This window comes from Zingiber officinale, chromosome 4B (genome assembly GCF_018446385.1).
Source record: "Zingiber officinale cultivar Zhangliang chromosome 4B, Zo_v1.1, whole genome shotgun sequence".
In the NCBI taxonomy this organism is placed as follows: domain Eukaryota; kingdom Viridiplantae; phylum Streptophyta; class Magnoliopsida; order Zingiberales; family Zingiberaceae; genus Zingiber; species Zingiber officinale.
In genome coordinates, this window is record NC_055993.1 from 25,848,434 (window position 1) to 25,870,658 (window position 22,225).

At 39.2% G+C, this 22,225-nt stretch overlaps 1 protein-coding gene across 1 annotated transcript; it reads right to left on the reverse strand.

The window, feature by feature from the left end:
• Positions 1 to 7,533: 7,533 nt before the first annotated feature.
• On the reverse strand, positions 7,534 to 11,610 carry LOC121974881 (protein disulfide isomerase-like 1-4). Its single transcript, XM_042526154.1, has 12 exons — positions 10,961 to 11,610; positions 10,556 to 10,685; positions 9,910 to 10,075; positions 9,702 to 9,820; positions 9,533 to 9,613; positions 9,216 to 9,299; positions 9,002 to 9,076; positions 8,781 to 8,849; positions 8,612 to 8,692; positions 8,403 to 8,537; positions 8,092 to 8,148; positions 7,534 to 7,989 (listed from the first exon to the last, which is right to left on the reverse strand). Exons 1-12 carry the CDS (start codon positions 11,551 to 11,553, stop codon positions 7,804 to 7,806), a joined length of 1,776 nt encoding a protein of 591 aa, XP_042382088.1. The 5' UTR covers positions 11,554 to 11,610; the 3' UTR covers positions 7,534 to 7,803.
• Between the last annotated feature and the right edge of the window lie 10,615 nt (positions 11,611 to 22,225).

Below are 22,225 nucleotides of genomic sequence, written 5' to 3' on the forward strand. Positions count from 1 at the left end.
TTATGTGCACACGTGTCTAGTGTGTACTGTTGGAGGTATCATGTGGATTATACCTGTGTTTTGTGTGCAGCAGGTGTGTATTTATTGGAGGTATCATGTTGATTATACTCTTGTGGTGTGTGTACACGTGCCTAGTGTGTACTATTGGATGATCATATTAATCATACATATGTTGTGTGTGCTCACATGCCTATTATGTGTGCACGTGTGTTGGGTGTATTATTGGTAGTATCATGATGATTCTACCTATGTCGAGTGTTTACATTGTGTCGTTGATTGTATATCCTATCAATTAAGTCTCAACGAGTGGGTGACTGACTATGATGTTAAGAGAGTTGACAGTGACATGTCAACTAAGTCTCTTACTGGTGAGTGACCCACTACGATGTTGAGAGAGTTGACAGCAATTGTGATATGTATGCTCTGTCAATTAAGTCTCCTACGAGTGGGTGACCGACTATGATATTGAGAGAGTTGACAGTGATCTGTCAACTAATTCTCTTAATGGTGAGTGATCCACTACGATGTTGAGAGAGTTGACAGTGGAGTTGATATGCTTGTTGGGTTATTATACCCTTGGTTGCCATAGTGATCTGTGGTAAAGTGATCTTGTGCAGTCGTAGCTAGATAGCTACTTCCTGTCTGCCCATAGTGATCTATGGTAGAGTGATCTCACGTAGACAGGGAGCATGACATTTCAGACTGCCCATAGTGATCTATGGTAGAGTGATTTCTCACAGTCTCTAGCTAGATAGCTAGATGTCTTGGTTACTTGTATTTCTTGTAGTGGAGCATTGCGCCCACATATGATGATTTGCTTATGATTTTATGCTTGGGTTATTATACCTTGGGCTACCCACAGTGATTTGTGGTAGAGTGATCTAGCGCAACCCGTAGCTAGATAGTTGTTTCCTGTTTGTCCACAGTAATTTGTGGTAGAGTGATCTTGTGTAGATAGGGACCCTGATATTTTGGACTGCCCATAGTGATTTGTGGTAGAGTGATCTCGCGCAGTCGCTAGCTAGATAGCTAGATGTCTTAATCACTTGTGGATTGTTTGTGGTGGAGCATTGCTCCCACATACTGTGGATTGTTTATGTTGGAGCATTGCTCTCACATATTATGGATTGCTTGTGGTGGAGTGTTGCTCCTACATATGATGGATTGCTTGTGATGGAGTGTTGCTCTCACATTCTGTGAATTGCTTGTAGTGGAGCGTTGCTCCCACATATGATGGATTGCTTGTGGTGGAGCATTGCTTCCACATATGACGTATTCTTATGATGGATCGTAGCTCTCACGTTTGATGATCTATTACTGTTTTATCATACATAGTTATATTGTCACATATATTGTCCAATTGTTATGAACAAGTCTATAGCTGATCCCTAGCGATTTACTGATCGTTATACCATATGTGTTGGTCGGTACGGGTATATATGTTTATCATGTCATATATGATCATGTTTTTTTATTTCCCTATTGAGACTATATATCTTTGATCGCCTTACACTTTTGTCCATGTACCACCATATTCTTATTACTCGCCAAGTGATCCTCACTCACCACCCCTTATATTGATTTTTTCTTTCGCCAGGTAGCAAGTAGAGGATTTATGGAGTTATTTGGAGGATCCTGGCTATCAGCCCCACGTCACATCTTAGATCAGTTTTTCACGCTATTTCATATTGTGCTATTGGTACTTTGTATTTAGTTTTGGTTATGTGGTTTTGCTTATGGTTTTGAGCTTTGTTGCCACATTTATTTGTTTTGGGTTTATATTGTGGTGTAAGTCATGCCGACATGCAATGAGTATATTATTTTACGTCATTTGTGTTTGTTCCAGCCGTGTAGGCTATGTATTATTTTTATCTTTCACTGTGTTTTTAGTACAAACGTGTAGACTATTTATTATACAACTGCTTGGTTTTGTTTCTTGTTATTCTAGCCATGTGGGTTGTGCATAGAACTACGTGGTTGTGTATATTCTAGCCGTGTGGGGCGTTGATAGCTTATGAGTAGCTTTGTGACAATTGTATACATGTTTCATTTGTCACTGCTACAATGGAGGTGCTGTCCGATTTTCATCGAACAACCTTACTCTCGAGGTGTAACAAAGTATGTGTGCTCGTTATCAGACATGCGCTAAAGAATCTCACCTATCTTATGTTAAAAAAATAATTAAATATCTAAAAGGAATCATAAATGTAGGAATGTGGTATCCACGAACATCACATTTTGAATTAGTTGGCTATTCTGATTCATATTATGTTGGCTGTAAATTAGATAGAAAAAGTACAAGTGGAGGATGTTAACTACTGGGTTCCTCTTTAGTTAGATGGTTTAGTAGAAAGGAACATTGTGTTACCTTATCTACTACTGAAGCCGAGTATATAGTAATGGGTGAGTGTGTAGCTCAATTGTTATGGATGTCCCATACTTTAAAATACTTTAATTTCGAATATAAAAATGTGAAAACCTATATTGACAATATAAGTTCTACAAACCTAACTAAAAATCCAGTACATCACTCTAGAACAAAACATATAGAAGTTAAACATCACTTCATTAGGGATCATGTTACTAAAGAAAATATAGAACTTAACTATATTTACTCAAAATCTAACCTAGCTGATATTTTTATCAAACCTTTACCTGAAACTGAGTTTAGTAACTTAAGAAGACAATAGGAATGTGTTTTATAGAGTAGCTTTTCTTTCCATGTTTTTGAAAATTTATTACTTTTTCAAAATTTATTTTCAAAATTCCCCTTTCATAATTTGCCTTTCAAAATAGCTTTTAAAATATTTTCTTTATGGAGTAGCCTAGGATTTTCCTTAGACTTGCATGCTCCTATAGTTTTAGCAGCCAACATCTCACAAGTACAATAGGATACCTTGCTTGAAAAACATAGAAAGGTGTGAGATGCTTAGGACTTAGCCTAAGATTTCATATACTTATGTCAGTATATCGTTATAAATCTATGTTTTAAATAAAATACATTGATCAATTTGAGTAATCTGGCTAGTAACAAACTAGTTAGAATCAAATGTTCAAATTGACCAACCTGAATTAATAGCTACTATCGTATAGCAGTTAGCTAAGTATGAATGTCGGATATTTCATCATATAATAATTTTTTTAGTTTTTTTTAAAACCATGCTTGGACTTTTAGGCAAAAGGGGAACATAACTATCAAATTTGACATTCTTTCAAATTTTTTTATAGAAATTATCTTTAAACTCTCAAAATTATTTTCAATCTTTATCAAAATTTTAAAATTATTTTTAAAATTTACCTTTACCAAATTCTTAAAATATTTTTCAATTATTTACCTTTACAAAAATTTTCAAAATGTATCTTTACCAAATTTCAAAATTGTTTTCCAAATTTTCCTTTACCAAATTTTTAAAATATTTTTCAATTATTTACCTCTACAAAATTTTTTCAATTACTTTCAAAATTTATCTTTTCAAAATATTGGGATTTCACTGTTCAAAAACAAACTTTTTCTTCTTGTTCTTGACTTAAATACTAGACTTCCTAACTTGTCTTTTTCTTTAACTCAAACATATTTGCTTTCTAAGCACTTTTTAAAGTTGTTTTTATCCTATGTTTAGAAAAGTTTTCAAAACTTTAGTTTTCAAGTCTTATTCTTGGATAAGTTTTCCAAGAAATAAAAACCACTATGACTTTTGAATATTTAATTTTCATATTTTTTTAAGCTATTTTCTAAATGTCAACACTTACCTAATTCAAGCTTGTTATTTGTGCTTCCTCTAATTTTGATGTTGTTAGAGGGGGAGAGATAGTAAATTCAGGGGGAGTTGTTAAACTCAGAGGTAGAGAAAACAAATGCTTATTTACTTATCTTTACTTATATTTATGTTATTAACTTAACTGTGAACCTTAGTTGTCAAACACCAAAAAGGAGGAGATTGTTGGTGCATGATGCACCAGAATCGAACATGAGTTTTGATATTATCAAAGGTTCAAGTTAAGTTTTGTTGTGATCTAATAAGTTGACTGAATGTACATGATGTTTCTCAACTAGAAAAGTCTTAGGAGATCGTGGAAGTTAGGCAAGAAGCCCAAGTGGGTCGAGAGGACTTGATACTTGGTAGGAAAACTCGATAGATCTGAAGGATAGAAGATCGAGAGAAAGTCCTGGTGAACTGATCTGATGCTAAGTGGCAAAGTCCAAATAGGTTTGGAGGACCAATATTTGGCAGGTAGGCTAAGGTAAGTAATGGAGAGGAACGACAGTGAGGTTGTGTTCCAAAAAGGAACAAATCCTAGGTCGCTGATCCAACTGAAGAAACCAAGAAGGTTTTCAAATTGAGATCAAGATAGTACTATTGTCATTTACTACTTATGCATCATATAACTGTGCTAACCTTGTTTTACAGGAGTATTTATTCTAATACTGTTTTGCAGGAACCGAAGGGATCGGTCGATGAACCAGGTTAGTGTAGAATAGATCAGATCGAGCCAAAGTAAAAATGGAAGCAAGGTTGATTAGTTGTCCAAATCTAAGGATCGATCGACCGAACAATCACCGCATTAATAAAGACTTAATGGCGTATCTCGATAAAAAGGGAAACTATACTGTTCGATTGACCGAACAAGGTGATCGGTCGACTAAACAATTAATGCTCTTAATGACGCGAAGATCAAATCTCAGCAAAGAAGAAAATGAGCATGTTCAGTCGACTGATAGGGAGATCAGTCGACCGAAAAGATCAGTAGATCGAACAGCTTTTCGGTCAACCGAACCATGCTTATAAAAGGGGAGCTTGAGGTCTGAGGTAGTAATGAAGTTTTTTGTTCACCTCTGTGCAAAGGCTCTGTTCGTTCTACTCCTCTACAACACATCTTCAAGCAAGCTACTATTCTGACAAGGCGACGACGATCTTCATCTATACTCTTTTTCGGTATACTTTAATTTAGCTTGCATTGTACTTAAATTCAAATAAGATAGTAGACAGCTACTATCTTATTCTTTTCATCTATATGAATTGCTTCTTTCCGAAGGTTTCGGAAAGAAGAGTTTTAGTGGATTTCCCAACGGTACAATCAAGAGATCGCGAGTCTTGGAGTAGGAGTCGGCCTAGGCTTTGAACAAAGTAACCTAAACAAGTTCTTTATTTTTCACTGCACTACTCTTATTTCAATACTTAAAAAGAAAAAAGTATTTAACATACGATATTCCCCCCCCCCCCCCCCCCCCTCTATAAGAGATCCTCTTATTTTGAATTGTGTTTCATAAGGAGAAAGACTAATGGTGTTATCGCTAGAACTTTAGGTCATGGTGTAGGAATCGAAGATTCTGAACCATGTTAAAAATTGAGGTGGTGTGTGCTTGTGTCTTGTTTTGTGTTTCTTTCATTTATATTTCCAACGCACACATGATCAATGATCAAGAAATGGGAATCACTATTTGCCTCCTCTAGCGATTGTAACAGTCCAACAAGTGGTATTAGAGCAAGGTTAACTCTTAATTAGACTAACCTCCAAAGGAGCATAGTGCTAGAGGAAAAAAGAAAGAGTTGTGACTTTAAGTTTTATGATATCCAAATGATCAAATAGAGTTCTAAGATGGCCTCGGATATGACATTTGGTTTCTACCACCCTTTGAATTAGGAGGATTTGCTGGCAAGAATCAAAATGTTCCTTTAAATGAACATAGAGGAGTAGTTTACCTTAAAGGAATGATTTAAAACTCCCAAGGATAAAAGAGTAAAATCTCTTAGAAAATGTAAATTCACACACGATAAGGTAATCAAAATTTTGATCAATTTACTACCTAATGACATTTTGCGCAAATTAGGTGAATATAAGGATGCAAATGAACTAGATGCAATTTGGCCAAGCTCCATGAATATTCATCATTGACACCGAATGAGTATAAGTCCAAGGAAGGAGGCTCATTGGCTGAAGAGTAAGAAAATTTGGATAGTGAAAGGTACTCAACATCGGAGATGAAGGAAATCTAAGAAGAGATCACCTCAAGGATTAAGGGAGATAAAAGATCATTGACACCGAAATAAGAGGAACCCTCAACATCTGGAGAAGGGATATCATAAGAGCAAGTGTCCAATGTTGAAGAAGGAAAAGGTTCAAGTAACATCTAAAGAAAAGGAGAAACAAAAGGAAGTCGAACCCTTAATACAGAAGGACAGAGGACAAGGAGCAGATAGTGCTTCTCATGCAACTAGTGTAGACACTAGTGAAGCTAATGTCCAAGGGGAAGGAACCCAAATAAGGATAAGGGGGATACTCAAACTTAGGGGAAGCTTCTAAGGAAAAATCCAAGGTATCACTATTTAATGAAAATTCTTCATTTCATTATAAGAAGCACACGCTAGAATTGAATTTTATGATCTTAATGCTCATTATCATGAAAATAGAATGTATGATAAATTTAAGGATAATTTTAGATTATGTTATGGTAGAAGTATCTTATCTAATTATATGATAAGCTTAAAAAGATTAGTAATGATAAAAATCATAAAAGATGTTGCAGAGTTTATACAAAAGAATATATGCACACATGAAAAGAAAAGCTACTAAAAATCTCTCTTTTGTTCTCCATGCTAAAGATCTCTATGGGAGAGATTTCTATCTTGATACAAAGTTTTTCTTCCTCTAAGTCTATAATCAGGAGGAAATGGTGTGTTGCTTTAACAAGCCTTAAGGTTAATTTTCAATGGATACAAAATACTTAGATGTCTTATCTCTCTTATGTCAAAGGTTGTTGTATTAAGGTAAAATGCTCTCCATGATATACCTGTTTGTATCTTGTCGTAGAGCTAATGATGTTGAACCGTTTAGAATGAACGATATCATCTTTTATTTCAATAGGAAAAAATAGTGTATATGGATCTAGAGGATCTAGATTTTTTTCTCCTCTAAATCTCAATAAAGTAATTTTCTTTTTTTTTCTTGTTTCATCAGTTTTTCGTGCTTATATTAAATCTATATCCTTTATTAAGATTATAAATTTCTTACTTTCTTATACCTCGGCTAAGGTTGGAAAGAAGAAAGTTAATGAAATTTACGATGAGGACTTTAGGACCATAGAGTAGCAATCTAGAGGTAACCACATCAAATTCTTGTATCTTGTAGTATGTTTGTATTGGTACAGTTTATTTGATTCCAGTGTGTATACTCAAAAAGTGAATTCTAAAGATCTATAATTCATGCTATTGAGCCTCTCTGGTATGATTTCGATCCATAAAATGGAATAAATTTCTATTTGGTAGGAAAACACAAAATTGATGTCAATTGTAATCTTACAAATGATGACAAGAATAGCGTAATTATTTTGTTGGATCATTGAAGAAAGGTTTAGGTAATAGGCATGCCAACTCCAAATAATTGTGGTTAATCCTATCTAACGACCTATCAATTATGTCCCATAAATAGTTAATTAATTGGCCTAAGCCAAATGAAAGACCTGTGTCAAAAGCTCGGAGTCAGATAAGACGAGTAATTGAAACCTTGTATGCCAATCACTCCATTTACATTATGTATCAACTAAACAAATCGCCAAGTTCTTTAATTAGTAAACGGACAGGTGTAAATCAAAGTGCAATAACACAGCTAATGATTGAGATACTTCCGCACAAAAGGCAAATTGGTTTTGGTAAATCATCTATTTCTCTAGAGCGCATCTGGAATTTGCTTATTCCTCCGATCAAAGACTACCAAGACTAGGAAGTTAATAGGGTTCACAAAGGATCTGCAGGACTAAGTTACTAAGATGGATTGCTACAGCATCAATGTTACACCTTCAGAGATCTATAGTTCATCTTTCACATCAGTAGTGGCACTCTTCTCAGTTGTTGGCATTGGGGTTTCTTCTATTATTGCTGATGCGTCTTCTTTTGCAGCTGATGCTGGCCTCTGGAGCTTAAATGGGATTGCTGCATGCTTCTTGATGAACTTATACAACGCCTTGAGTGTTCTATCTGTGTCCACTGTGATCTGCGAATAAGATCATTGTCATGCTTCCAATGATATAGTAGATCCTCATGAAGAAGTGGAATTGATTAGAGAAGAAATCTGCAATGTCAAGTTAGGACTTACAGGTTCAAAACTCTTGTTTCCTGCTGGGAAGAAGAGGAGTGTTGGGAAGCCATCACTCTGCAACCAGTTAAATAGATTATTCACCTTCCACATTCAATAAACTTATATGTTAAAAAATAATTTAACCATGCCAAAATCTACATTGAAATTTTTCCATATGTAGAAGAAACCAATCGATAAATAGTATATTTTAGTTTAGTTGAAACTCATAATCCTTAAGGTGTTGAACAATAAGATTTTATGGCATGAGTACGACTAAACGCCAATTCAAAATTCAGACTGTGAAGGGTTACTGAAGTACAAATCAAGACCTTGGCTCGAGGGTGCTCATTTGTGGTACCATCCATCTTCGCTATCACTAGAGATTTAATGCCCCGGACATGCTTGGCAAGCTTGTTATATGTTGGTTCTAGTGCTTGGCAATGTCCACACCAAGGTGCATAGATCTGTACAAGATGTGAAACAATTAAAAGGTATAAATGAAACTGCTTTACATGCCCTTGACAAATGAATTATTTACCTCGAGAAGAACATCCTTGGATTCATCCAATACAATGTCATCAAAGTTATTTCCAACAACAATTTTCACATCTCCATCATTCTGCAATCCACAAAAGCTTATATTATTGTAAAAGAAACGTCAGCAAATAATAAACACGAGGTGAAGATACAAACTGTGGAACACTTACAGTCAGGGGTATTGGGTCAGACTTGTAAAAGGGCTTAAGGCTGTCTTCCACAAAATCCTCGGCAAATTTCTAAAATCAAGAAAATAAACTATATTATTTAGAATTCATAAGCAGACACGCAAAAAATTAGTGTATTGATCTAAAATATCACCGGAATTCAAGTTTAAAAAAATTATTGTATAGCATCATTTAAATCTAGGGAGTAGGTGTATGGTGGTCACCTTCACATTATCAATGTTGATTTCACCATCAAGGACAAACTTCTTAGCATCTTCATTTCCTGTGTATCCCAAAACCTAGATAAGACATAAAACAGGAACCATCATCAAAAGAAGCAGAAAATGGCAAATAAAGGAACGAACCACTTTGGGTAAACTTGAGATGATAATGACTGATAGTATATCAAAACGACACCAACTAGGGTAAAATAATTACCTTTGGAGATTCAGCCACGCCAAAGTATTCTGACACTGGTTTGCCAACATCCTCATTATCCATCTCCACATATACGAAGATGAGCTTCATACAAAAAAGGTAACCTCACCAATCAGATACTTATGGATTAGTGCATAAAACCCACCTAAATCTTGGGCATAATATCAAAGCACAAAAGCAATAACTTCAAAAAATGGAAGAAAGATTAAGAAACTATAGAAATAGAATTACACACCTAGTCAGAATAACATTATCAGAACAAAATTTACAAATATTATCAAACAATGTAAATGGGAAAATTAAGTACCACCACATACCTTTCCCTTGAAGAATTTTGCAGCCCCCTCAAATGCTGGCATGACTTTCTTAGTATCATTTGAAGTAGCGAAAAGCAAAAGCTGAGAGAAAAAAAAAGGGAAAACTCCAGTCAAGAAAGAACATTTGGGTTTAAATATCTAAGAGAAATTATGGTGTTTTGAGGTCAACCTGTTTTTTGATAGGATTTTCAAAAATTTCTGGAGCAGAGTCCCTTGTAAAGGTAGTCACCAATGGAAGCTTGTTGGAAAATACAAAATCAACAATTTCTGACTTACCGAATTCACCATCTACATAAATTGAATCAAAAATTCAATATCTACCTCTTACACTTGAATTCACATATGGAACCTTCAAATAGAAACACAAATGGACATACCATAGTAGGATATCTTTTCTTCCTCCTTTTTCAATAATACCAAAGAAGGACGTTTAGCATTGGGATCAATGTGAAAAAGCTTTGCAATATCAGGATTGGAAGTTTGGTAAAAGTTGACACCATCTTCCAGTTTTGAAGCAGCAGAAAGCACCTCACTTTCAGTGCCCTAAAGATATTAATAGCACAATAAAATTTGTTAATCTGAAGAAAGTGATTGTCTTAAATAAAACTGTTCTGCAGTATATTTCCTAGAAACTCTCAGTAAAAAATGATTGGGCATATCAAATGTATTCTCAAGAATATAACTGATAGCAGTGTGCATTTAGATAATGAGATATTTAGTCAACCAACATACATATTATATATCAACCTTTTATGCATCTGATTCTTCAAACATCCATTATCCTAAATACATATGCTGGTTTTTGAGCAAGCATTAAGTAAAGGTTGTCAACAACTCTAAGATCTCAGTTTTCCACAATAAACTATGAGAGGAAACCGAACCAAATCACAAGTCCAAACTTTATTTTTGTCTCTGCCATCTTTCAACAGGGTAGAAACCGGCCATATTTGTGTTTGGTTTTGAAGTTATTAGAATATGCCCAGAGAGCAAAACTTAAAAACAAAACGGTCATAATAGAATTACCACCAACGTGTCAATAAAGCCCAAGACAACTTTGTCTTCAGAAGTCAGGATCTTTTCTGCCTCCTCAATGGTAGTTATATTTTGGACTCCTGGCCCGATCTTCTTCTTGATCCAGGTGATAATTGCGTCCCTGCTCGAAAAGTATAAGTAGATATTTAGTATTCGTTTACCAGAGAAATAAAGCTAACGCAGGAACTCCTGTCCAAAAAACGAGCAGAGGAATGGTACACAAAAAGAAGTGAAATCTAGAGAGAGAAAAAAGAAAGTCATTAGGCAACTAAGATCATGATACAGGTATTTTTTGGGAAAATAAAATATGGAAGACAATAAGGTCGGATCAGCAAACATCGGGGCAGACAGGCCCAGATCTATTGGTACGGCTAAAGACGATATCGAAGCACTTACTTATTTCTCTGTCCGGTGTAGTCCTTGTGGACGCCGTCGATGAGGAAAATCACGGTGGGAAAACCCTGAACATCAAAGCGCTGCGCAAGCTCGTTCTCCTCCGTGGCGTCAACCTTGGCGAGAACCACGTCCTCCTCGCGTAACGCCGTGGCCGCCGCGGCGTACTCCGGAGAGAGGGCTTTGCAGTGCCCGCACCACGGCGCGTAGAACTCCACCATCACATGTCTGTGCTTGGACACGAAGTCGCTGAAGTTGCCATCAGAGAGCACCACAACGTCGGTCTCGTCGATCGCGGGCGTGGATTCGTGAGTTCCGTGGTCGGCTTCGTCAAAGCCTTCGTCCGTATAGTTCTCATCGTACTCGACTTCGTCTTCCGTCTCCGAATACGACTCATCGGAGTGGTGTTCGAAGGCATTGTCGGGATGGGCGGCGGCGGATCCGTCGTCCTCCTCCTCGAGGAAGCTGAGGTCCTCCTCATCGTGGTCCAGATCGGCGCCTCCCTTGCCAGCGGAAGCGGCGTGAGAGGCGAGGACAGCGTGGAAGAGTACGAGAGACAAGATCGCGAGGGCAGGCAGGGATCTTCGAGTCGCCATGTTTTCGTTTCAAGTCAGAGAGAGAGAGAGAAGGGCCACAGTCACAATGTTCGAGTTCGGGAAGGGGTTTTAAAAAACAAAATGGCATCAGTGCGTAACGCGTGAGGCGAAACGGACCCAACTGAAACGGCTTTGACACGTGGGGATTAGTTACTGGCAGCAGAAACGTAGTAGACTGAGCCTTCCACCATTAGTATTTTACCACGTGTCTTTAGTCAACTTCGTGGATGACACATGGGACGAGAGGAAGAGATCAGGGAGCTCTTTTCGAGGATCGAAAAGAAAAAGAATAAAACTTCAGAAGAGAAGAGGTAAAAGGGAGAAGAAAAAGGTGTGAAATATATTCAGTATCATTATTTTACCTCATCTTACGATGATTATGTTCATCCAAGTATTTTTCATTCATCCCTAGATTATATTAAAAAATAAATTATGGGATTAATTTATAATCGACTATTAAATAAATTATGAGAAAGAGAGTGAAGTATAAATAATGAGAAGTGAAACTTAAAACCTTATTTGAGAGGAAGTGAGCTATAGAAAGGAAAGGTAAGGAAGGGTAAACTTTAATCTTCCATACCCATGAAACGAAAGAATTTCTTATCCTAATTTAGAGTGTAAGGAAGGGTAAAGGGAACTAAAAAAATTTATATTTCAATTTTATCCCTATTTTATTATATTAATTCTAAAAATTATTATTTTACATCGTAATGAAAAACGCTTACACCATCTGACTCGCACGACCCAATGTTAGCACTCCATCAATGTCGACGCTGATGTCGACGCCAACATCGATGCCGACACTCGCAGTATCTCTTCTGGGCCTAACAAATGGAAAATGTTATTAGATGTAAGTATATTTTGACAACAATTTCTACTTATCTCTTAACCATAACCAGTGTATCTTATGTTCGGAGGGGTTTGGATGACCTTCCTGGTACTGTTTGGTTAATCTACAAGATTGTTAAAACTTCATTTTGAAAGTTTCATGATTGGAAGACTTTGACAAATGAATTATAATTACTTGAATGTGTAAGTCTTAACCAATAAATATATGCAAGATGCACTAGGTTTTTAAATGTGTAAGTCTTTAATAAAAGTGAGTGTAATTTTATGACTTTATATATTTAACCTTTATTACCCTCACTTTCCTCCCAAATACGGTAACACATATTACGTTAATGAACCTTCCCTCCCTCCCAAACAAAGAAAATATAAATAATTTAATTCCCCGTCCTTCCTCTTCCATAAATGAACCTTCGCTCGTCCCATCCAAACATAGTGTAAGTGGCTAAAGGGTGCAAGAGCTTTTTTCCCTCGAGGGTATACGCTAGTCGAAAATTGACACCTTGCCCTATTATAGTAAAATTGTCACCCTCTAATCAACTACATACTCTCATGGGGACAAACGCCTCTAGAATATAGAGAATGTTGATGCAATTGCCTCTAGAATTTTGATGTTTTGATTTGAATAATATGTTTAAGGGAATTTGGTTAGTAGTGACCAAATAACTTGATCTTGGTTGAACAAGTCCAGTGAAGAGTCCAAACAAAGTCAAGGTTGACTTAAAGCTTAGAAATGAGTGAGAAGTCCAAGTAGAACAAGATACTTGGTAGGTTAGTGCAAAGTTCCAGTGAGTGAAGCTAGGCAGTAGAAAAGTCCTAGTGAGTGAAGCTAGGTAATTAAAAAGTTTTAGTAAGTGAAGCTAAACAGTGGAAAAGTTTTTGTGAGTGAAGTTAGGCAGTAACAAAGTCCTAGTGAGTGAAGTTAGGCAGTGGAAAAATCCTAGCTAGGTGTAGGAGAAACAAGTCTAAGTGGAGTCAACTGGGAGTTGATTGTTTGACAAACAAGTTCAAGTAGAGTCAACTAGGAGTTGATTGCTTGACAAACAAGTCCAAGTGGAGTCAGTTGGGAGTTGATTAGTTAACAAAAAAAATCTTGGAGGAGTGAACTCCAAGCATTGGAACTTAGTAGGTTTAGGTAAGCTAAGTACTAGGTCTTGCTTGTTTGTTTTGCAGGAAACAACAGCTAGACAAAGGCTCAAGCGAGACTAGTTCTGTAACGCCCCGCCCCTCCTGCTAGTAGGGGGGTTACTTACTTGCGAGGGAAACATACATGCATATTAAAATTTCTTTCTAAAGTAAAGCAGCGGAAGTATCATGAAGTCATGTGGAACATCAACATAAATAAACTTAGTACATGTCAACATAACATAAAATAACATAAGCAGGTCTTTTCTATTTTTCTTAGCCGAGCCACCACCACACACATCTCTTGCCTCTCCTGCGGCTCCCCTAGTTTATCCATTCTTTGCTTTTATCTGCGGTATAAGGAAAGTAAGCTATAAGCACACAGGCTTAGTAAGATCCTTTCCTACTCACAAAAACATATTTCATATCATAATCACATAAGCATATAACAATGAAGACATAATCATTTAAATATCGTATCATGTAAACAGAGCATCATCACATATCATATCATTAAGTAACATCATGCTATATCATATCATAAATAAAAGAGCATCATGTCATATAAATCATAAGAGCATATCACATCATAAAGAAATATCATGATATATCATATCATAAATAAAAGAGTATCATGTCATACAAATCATAAGGGCATATCATATCATAAATCATTATATCAATTTATATCATGTCATAAGAAGAGTCATGAGCATGTTAGAGCAAGTTTTAAGCTCTCCTAGGTCTTAATTCTCATCATGGCCGAAGCCCTAAAGTGCAATACATCAATGTTCCAAACAACATACAAGCATGAAACCCTAAGAAATCTTCCTACCTTTTCATAAGGAAAGTCATGAGCATGATAGCTTAAATTTTTAAACACTCCTAGGTCTTCATTTCTATCATGGCCGAAACCCTAATTCCCTAAGGTGGCATGCATTTAGGTTCCAATCAACATACAAGTGTGAAAACACTAAGTACTCTTCATAACATATTAATAAGCAAGTCATGATCATGGTAGACTAAATTTTTAACCTCTCCTAGTCAATTACTTCTATCATGGCCGAACACTTCATGAGCATGAATTTAGGTTTTAAGCTACATACAAGCATAAGAACACCAAACAAATCTCTTATCATAGGGTACATATCATAAGGACTTAGTGAGCATGTTGAGTTTAGGTGTAACGCCCGAAAAATTCTCAAAACTATATTAGAAATATTCTATAATTATTCTGGAATTTTTAGATATTTTTTCGGAATTTTTAGAGTAGCGGAAGTAACAAAAATAATTAGAAAAGTAAAATAGCTTAAGCAGGAATCGAACCCGGGACCTCTCGGGTCCGCTAAACCTTTAGACCGCTTAAGTAACCAGTTGAACCCAGCAGGGCCGTGCTGAAAGAAAGGGGAATCAATTATATTTATATTTAAGTTGGGCCGAGTTACCCACTTAATATAAATAGAAAGTTTAAGTGGGGTTTGGTTTATTTTTGTTTGGTTCGGCAACTTCTCCTCCCCTCCAACCCTCACCGTCGACGCCCCTTCTCCCTCCTCTTTCTCTCTCGGCGCACCAAACCTAGGGCCCCAGGGACATCTTCCGGCAGCGGCTCCGACACAAGGACTCTCCCCTCCGCGAGAGGAACGTGTTGGCGCAAGAAGACTATCGAAAGGATCGTCTTCTCCGGAAACCTAGCGACTAGAACCGTAAGGAAACTAGCGTACGAGGTAAGAAACCCCTCACCTGTAGTATAAGTAGCTTCCGTTTGGTTTTCTATGCATTAGTTAGTTATATGCAGATTCTTTTGCACATAGGGTGTATTTAACCCTCCTCGCAGGTTTAGGGATTTAGTGAGTACCTTTAGATGGGCCGGACACGTCTTTCCCCCTTCAGTTGGAGGTCTTAGATGTTGTCGGGTGCCTAGAGATAGTCTCTCTAATAGAGGGGAGAGTTTAAGCACACTAGATGTTCGATTAAATGATTAGCTCAGTAGAATGCAACTTAGGCATTTTTTTAATAGCTCAGTAAATGCAATAGAAGCATTTAAAATAGCTTAGTTAGCCTTACTATAGCTTTCATGGGACTACGGTCCAATGGGTGGGCTCCCACAGTCGCCTCTAGGTTCAGACAACCTAGCACTAGGTTCAGATAACCTAGTAATAGCAAGATAAGTAAATTCAGCTATATCAGTATTTTATTTTCAGTGGCACTGTACTGGACCAGATGTCCATTGGGCTGGGCTCCCACAGTCGTCGCTAGGTTCAGATAACCTAGTAAACCCTACTAAATGTGAGACTTGCAAACCCGGGTCTAGTTAGGGATGCGCACACAGCAAGTACAGTTGCCGCGCCCAAACAGCAGTATGATTACTATTTTCACTTATTATGATAATAGCTTTCAAATTCGTAATCTAGTTATGTGATTATAGTTTAAGTTCAGCACTAGCTCAGTTTTAGCTCAGTTTTAGTTTCAGTTTCAGTTTAGTTTCTCCTAGTTGATACCATGAGATAGCTCCATGCTTAGATTTTATTATGCATGCCATGTTTCAGTGTTATGCCATGTAACTTCAGTATGCCATGCTTTAACAAATTCAGAGCATGTTTATAAATAGCATTATTTAAAAACATGATTGCATTGTTACATGTTTTTGTGAGGTAGATGGTTTCTTACTAAGCTTAAAGCTTACAGATACTTTTTCCTTATACTGCAGATAAAGGTAAAGGGAAAATGGATTAGCAGAGGAAGCTGAAGGTCAATGCAGAGATGGTGTGTGTGGCAGGAACCTGGAATGAAGATCCTTAGGGAGTTTAGCAAATTAAGAACTTAGTTTCTTTTCTCGAGTACCTTTATGCACTTTTAGACCTTAGAATGTTTAAACCATGGAAGATTTGTTTAAGTTGTTAGTAATTATGTTAGAATGCTAGTTAATAGATGTTAGAACTTATTTCAATTGATTTTAGAACTCTTATATGAGATTTTGGCACGAACTAGTGCTGAAATCAGAGTTTCAGTGCGAAATCAGAAACCCAGATCGATCTACAGATCGATCAGAGTTGGGTTGTGCCACTGGATCGGTCAGCTGACCGATCCAGTCGCGAACAGAGAGTTAGCGTCTGTTATGGATCGGTCAGCCGACCGATCCAGATGCGAACAGAGGGTACAGAAGCTCACTGATCGGTCAGCCGATCGATCAGTCTGCAGACCGATCAGATTGAGTGTGGATCGGTCCACAGACCGATCCACCACATACTTGCTTATGCGATCGTCACCGATCGAGTCTTCCGTGCCAGTATCAAGCTGGATCGATCACTGGATCGATCCGACAGCCCAATCGATCCATGGGTCGATTGAAATGCCTGATTACAGCTAGCAGGTCATCCGAGAGGCATAGATTATCTTCCCTAGCATGTGTACAACTCCTAGGTACACTTAGAATATTAAGTTCAGATTTTACCGTAATCAGTTTAGCAAAATTTTAATCAATCCAGATTTCCGCAATAGTAATTTAGCACAGCATAATGTAGCGATCGGCCTCACAGCCTAGTCAGTAGGAGGCGGGTCGTTACATAGTGGTATCAGAGCAGTGTTCCATACTTCCTACACACACATCAGCATTGTACCTGCAGCTTCCAAGTAAGAACATCTCTCACTGTATTTATGTTTCTTGTTTTCATGTTATATATAACTAAAGCATGCTTGTGTATGATAGTATTTAACATGATAACAATAGTTACTTCATTATGATTGTGTTAGTTATGTATGTCCTCTATGTCTTTAGAAATGGCACGAGGACGCCCAGCTAGAAGGGCACCAGCTACTTAGCCCCAGCATGAGGCAGGCAGTTCAGTGCCTCCCCCAGACCTGACAGCATTGGTGGCTCAGTTACAGCAGCAGTTAGCTGAACAGCAGTAGGAGATAGCCACTCTTAGGGCTAATCAGCAGAATACTCCCACAGTCACCCCTGAACCTAACCTAGCAACCCCAGCATTTATAGAGGTTCCACCAGTCCAGCCTACAGCACCAGCAGCCCCAGTAGTAGAGGCAAAGAGGGAAGCTTACCTGATCCAGTGGCAGAGAGTTAAGCCCGAGAATTTCTCAGGCACTAGCGAACCATGGGATGCTCAAGCATGGTTCAAAACACTGGAGAGGACGATGGAGCTTTTGGACTGGCCGGAACAGGAAAAAGTGAAGTGTGCCTCTTTCTGCCTGACAGGGGACGCCAGTATGTGGTGGGAGAGAATCAGAGCGAAGCGCCCAGTAAACCAGATGACATGGGCAGACTTCGAGAAGGAGTTCTTTGAAGAATTCTTTCACATGCGGGTCACAAACCGCCACTACGACGAGTTCACTGAGTTTCGTCAGGGCAACCTATCAGTTGAGGAAGTCGTGAAGAAATTCAACAGGTTGGCTCGTCTATGCCCTGAATTAGTCAGCACAGAAAGGGAACGAATCTGGTTGATGCTCAAGATGCTGAGGCCGGAAATAGCAATGAACGTGGCTGGTGGCGTTCATAGGCCACAAACCACAGAAGAATTAGTGAGCAGTGCTCTAATCACTGAGCATTACCAGAATAGCATCAAGCAGCAGAAGCAAGTCCTCTCAGAAGCTAAAGGTCAAGGAGGCTCAGGCACTCAGAAACAGCAGGGCCACAGCTCCCATGGCTCTAATCGAAGCAACAAGCGCAAACCAGGGAGTTACCCAAAAGGAGGGCCAGCCAGCAAGCAGCCCAGCTATCCAAAGTGTGCTACTTGTGGGAAATTCTACCCTGGAGTTTGTCGTAAGGGCACACGAGGATGTTTTGAATGCGGACAGGAAGGGCATATGGCTAAGCAGTGTCCAAACAAGACCAGTCTTCCTCAGCCACAGCCGATTCAGTATGGGGCCAGCTAGCTCAGTTATATCAGATGCAGGCCGCTTTAGATGGTCCACATATCAGCCAGGGCAGATTAGAAGCCCCTCCAGCTACGACCAATGCGAGGATCTACTCACTGACCAGAGAGGACGTAGCAAATGCCTCGACAGTTGTTACAGGTCAGATTAGTATTTTATAGTAAAGTACAACTGTCTTATTTGATACTGGGGCAACCCATTCATATATATCCAGGGCATTTACCGAGAAGTTAGTAATACCTCCAGAGGTACTCAGTAGTCAGTTTCTGACGACACTACCTTCAGGCTAAATTATGGCATCCACGCACTGGCTCAGAGCAGTGCCAGTTGTTATAGCAGACAGAGAGCTCTTTTGCGATCTGATAGTGCTAAATATGACTGACTACGATGTCATCTTCGGAATGGACTTCTTGATCAGATACGGTGCCTCCATCGAGTGCCGTAAGCAGAAAGTCATATTCCAACCTGAAGCAGAAGCACAGTTCGAGTTCATCGGAGAACCCAAGAGAAAGGCCAAGAGGTTTCTCTCAGCTATGAAGGCCCAGAGACTAATGGATTCAGGGTGTACGGGATTTTTAGCACACGTAGTCAGTACCAGTCAGGACAAGGACCAACAGCTAGCAGAGGTCCAAGTCGTATGTGACTACCCAGCAGTCTTCCCTGAAGATCTACCAGGCATAGCACCAGACAGGGAGATTGAATTTGAGATAGAGCTCATTCCCGGTACCAACCCTATTTCCAAAGCGCCTTACCGCATGGCTCCAGCAGAACTGAAGGAACTTCATGAACAACTACAGGAGCTGCTTGACAAAGGCTTCATACGTCCTAGTCACTCACCATGGGGAGCGCCTGTATTGTTTGTGAAGAAGAAGGATGGAAGCATGCGCCTACCGAGCGCTGAACCAAGTCACAATCAAGAACAGGTATCCTCTTCCCAGAATTGATGACCTGTTCGATCAGCTAAAGGGAGCAGCAGTGTTCTCTAAGATAGACCTCAGATCAGGTTATCATCAGGTGAAGGTTAAGGAAGGGGACATACCCAAGACAACATTCAGGACTAGATACAGACATTACGAGTTCGTAGTCATGCCCTTTGGCATGACAAATGCTCCAGCTACTTTCATGGACCTTATGAACAGGGTATTCAGAGAATATTTAGATAGGTTCGTTATCGTGTTCATCGATGACATCCTTATTTATTCCAGAACTCAGGAAGAACATGTAGAGCACTTGGAAACAGTATTGCAGACCCTTCAGCAGAATCAGCTGTACGCCAAGTTCACCAAATATGAATTTTGGCTAGATCAGGTGTCCTTCCTGGGTCACATCATCTCAAAGGATGGTATCATGGTAGACCCCAGTAAGATAGAAGCTGTGAGCAACTTGAAAAGACCCAAGAACGCCAGTGAGATCAGAAGCTTTCTGGGATTAGCAGGCTATTACAGAAAATTCGTAGAGGATTTCTCCAGGATAGCCTCCCCACTGACAGCTCTTACCAGAAAGAACAGAAAATTTCAGTGGATAGAGGATTGTGAGAACAGTTTCAGCGAGCTGAAAAGGAGATTGACCAGTGCACCTATTCTGACTCTACCAGAGAACGCAGATAGCTTTGACATATATAGTGATGCCTCGAAGTTGGGACTAGGAGTAGTGCTGATGCAAGATGGCAAGGTGATCGCCTATGCCTCCAGACAACTTAAGGATTATGAGAAGAACTATCCTACTCATGACCTTGAGCTTGCAGCAGTGGTGTTCGCTCTCAAGATTTGGAGACATTACTTGTATGGAGCTCAGTGCAGAGTGTATACAGATCATCAGAGTCTGAAGTACTTCTTCACTCAGAAGGATCTGAATATGTGACAGCGCAGATGGCTAGAACTGGTCAAAGACTACGACAGAGATATCCTCTACCACCCAGGAAAAGCCAATAGGGTAGCAGATGCACTTAGCAGGAAGTCCAGCGCTACCTTATTATCTCTAGCAGCCATATCACCACCCCTACAGAAAGAGATCACAGATTTCGGTCTCGAACTCATAGTCGGACAGCTCTCTACTATGACCTTAGAGTCGACCTTGCTTGGTGACATCCAGACAGCTCAGGAACAGGATCCTGAAATTCAGAAAGTCAAGCAAGGATTAGCAGGAACAGAGAGCGGAGAATTCAGAGTGTCCGTTAGCGGGGTGTTGTATTTCGGTAACAGGCTATATGTTCCGGATCAGGAGGAACTACAGAGGAAAATTCTAGATGAGGCTCATAGGACACCCTATGCGATGCATCCTGGTTCCACCAAAATGTACCAAGACTTGAAGAAACGATTTTGGTGGCCTGGGATGAAGAGAGACATCGCTCGATATGTCAGCACCTGCCTCACCTGTCAGAGGGTCAAGGCAGAACATCAGAGACCAGGAGGAGTTTTGCAGCCTATTCAGATCCCAGAATGGAAGTGGGAAGACATTTCTATGGATTTCATAGTGGGACTACCCAGAACCACAAATGATTTTGACACCATCTGGGTAATAGTTGACAGGTTAACTAAATCAGCCCACTTCTTAGCTATCAGGATATCCTACTCCATGGAACAGCTAGCACAGTTGTATCTCAAGGAGATCGTTAGGCTACATGGAGTCCCACAAACCATTATATCAGACAGAGACAATAGGTTCACATCACACTTCTGGGAATGTGTACAGTCAGCTTTGGGCACGAAGTTAAAGTTCAGCACAGCCTTCCATCCTCAGACAGATGGTCAGACGGAGCAAGTAAATCAGGTACTCGAAGATATGCTCCGAGCATGTGCCCTAGATTTCAAGGAAAGTTGGTGCAAATATCTGAGCCTAGCAGAATTTGCATACAACAACAGCTATCAGGCTACTATCGGCATGACACCTTACGAGGCTCTCTATGGGCGGAGGTGTAGATCTCCAATCTGCTGGTATGAGAGTGGTGAACAGAAAGAACTAGAGCTTCAGACAGATCTAGTGGCAGATACCACAGCAGCTATACAGCAGATCCGCCAGAGGATAGAGACAGCTCAGAGCCGCCAGAAAAGCTATGCTGATATACGGCGCAGACCTTTAGAGTTCTCAGTTGGGGATTCAGTGTTCCTCAGAGTAGCTCCCATGAAGGGAGTAATGCGGTTTGGGATAATGCGGTTTGGGAAAAAGGGCAAGCTAAGTCCCAGATATGTGGGACCATACCTTATCAGCAGAAAAGTGGGCAAGGTAGCATATGAGCTGGAGCTACCCCAGGAAATGTCAGCTGTCCACAATGTATTTCATGTCTCTATGCTGAAGAAGCATACCCCAGATGCCACCCAGGTGATTGAGCCCCAGTCGGTACAGATCCGCGAAGACCTCAGCTATGACAGTCGGCCTATTCAGATAATAGACCGAGCAGTTAAGAAATTGTGGAACAAGGAAGTACCATTAATCAAAGTCATTTGGCAAAATCACACAGCAGAAGAGGCAACATGGGAGACAGAAGCCAGCATGAGACAGAAGAACCCAGAGTTATTCTAAGTTCGAGGATGAACTTTTTATAAGGTATGGGGGATTGTAACGCCCAAAAAATTCTCAAAACTATATTAGAAATATTCTATAATTATTCTGGAATTTTTAGATATTTTTCCGGAATTTTTAGAGTAGCGGAAGTAACAAAAATAATTAGAAAAGTAAAATAGCTTAAGCGGGAATCGAACCCGGGACCTCTCGGGTCCGCTAAACCTTTAGACCACTTAAGTAACCAGTTGAACCCAGCAGGGCCATGCTGAAAGAAAGGGGAATCAATTATATTTATATTTAAGTTGGGCCGAGT

Bases quoted from the DNA above. Each gene is read 5' to 3' on its own strand.
- LOC121974881 (XM_042526154.1), bottom strand. From the start codon at position 11,553: ATGGCGACTCGAAGATCCCTGCCTGCCCTCGCGATCTTGTCTCTCGTA. The intron at 10,686-10,960 runs GTAAGTGCTTCG...CTTTTCGAGCAG, and splicing joins TACACCGGACAGAGAAATAA to GGACGCAATTATCACCTGGA. The intron at 9,300-9,532 runs GTATGTGGTGGT...TTTTGTATGAAG, and splicing joins CAAAATTCTTCAAGGGAAAG to CTCATCTTCGTATATGTGGA.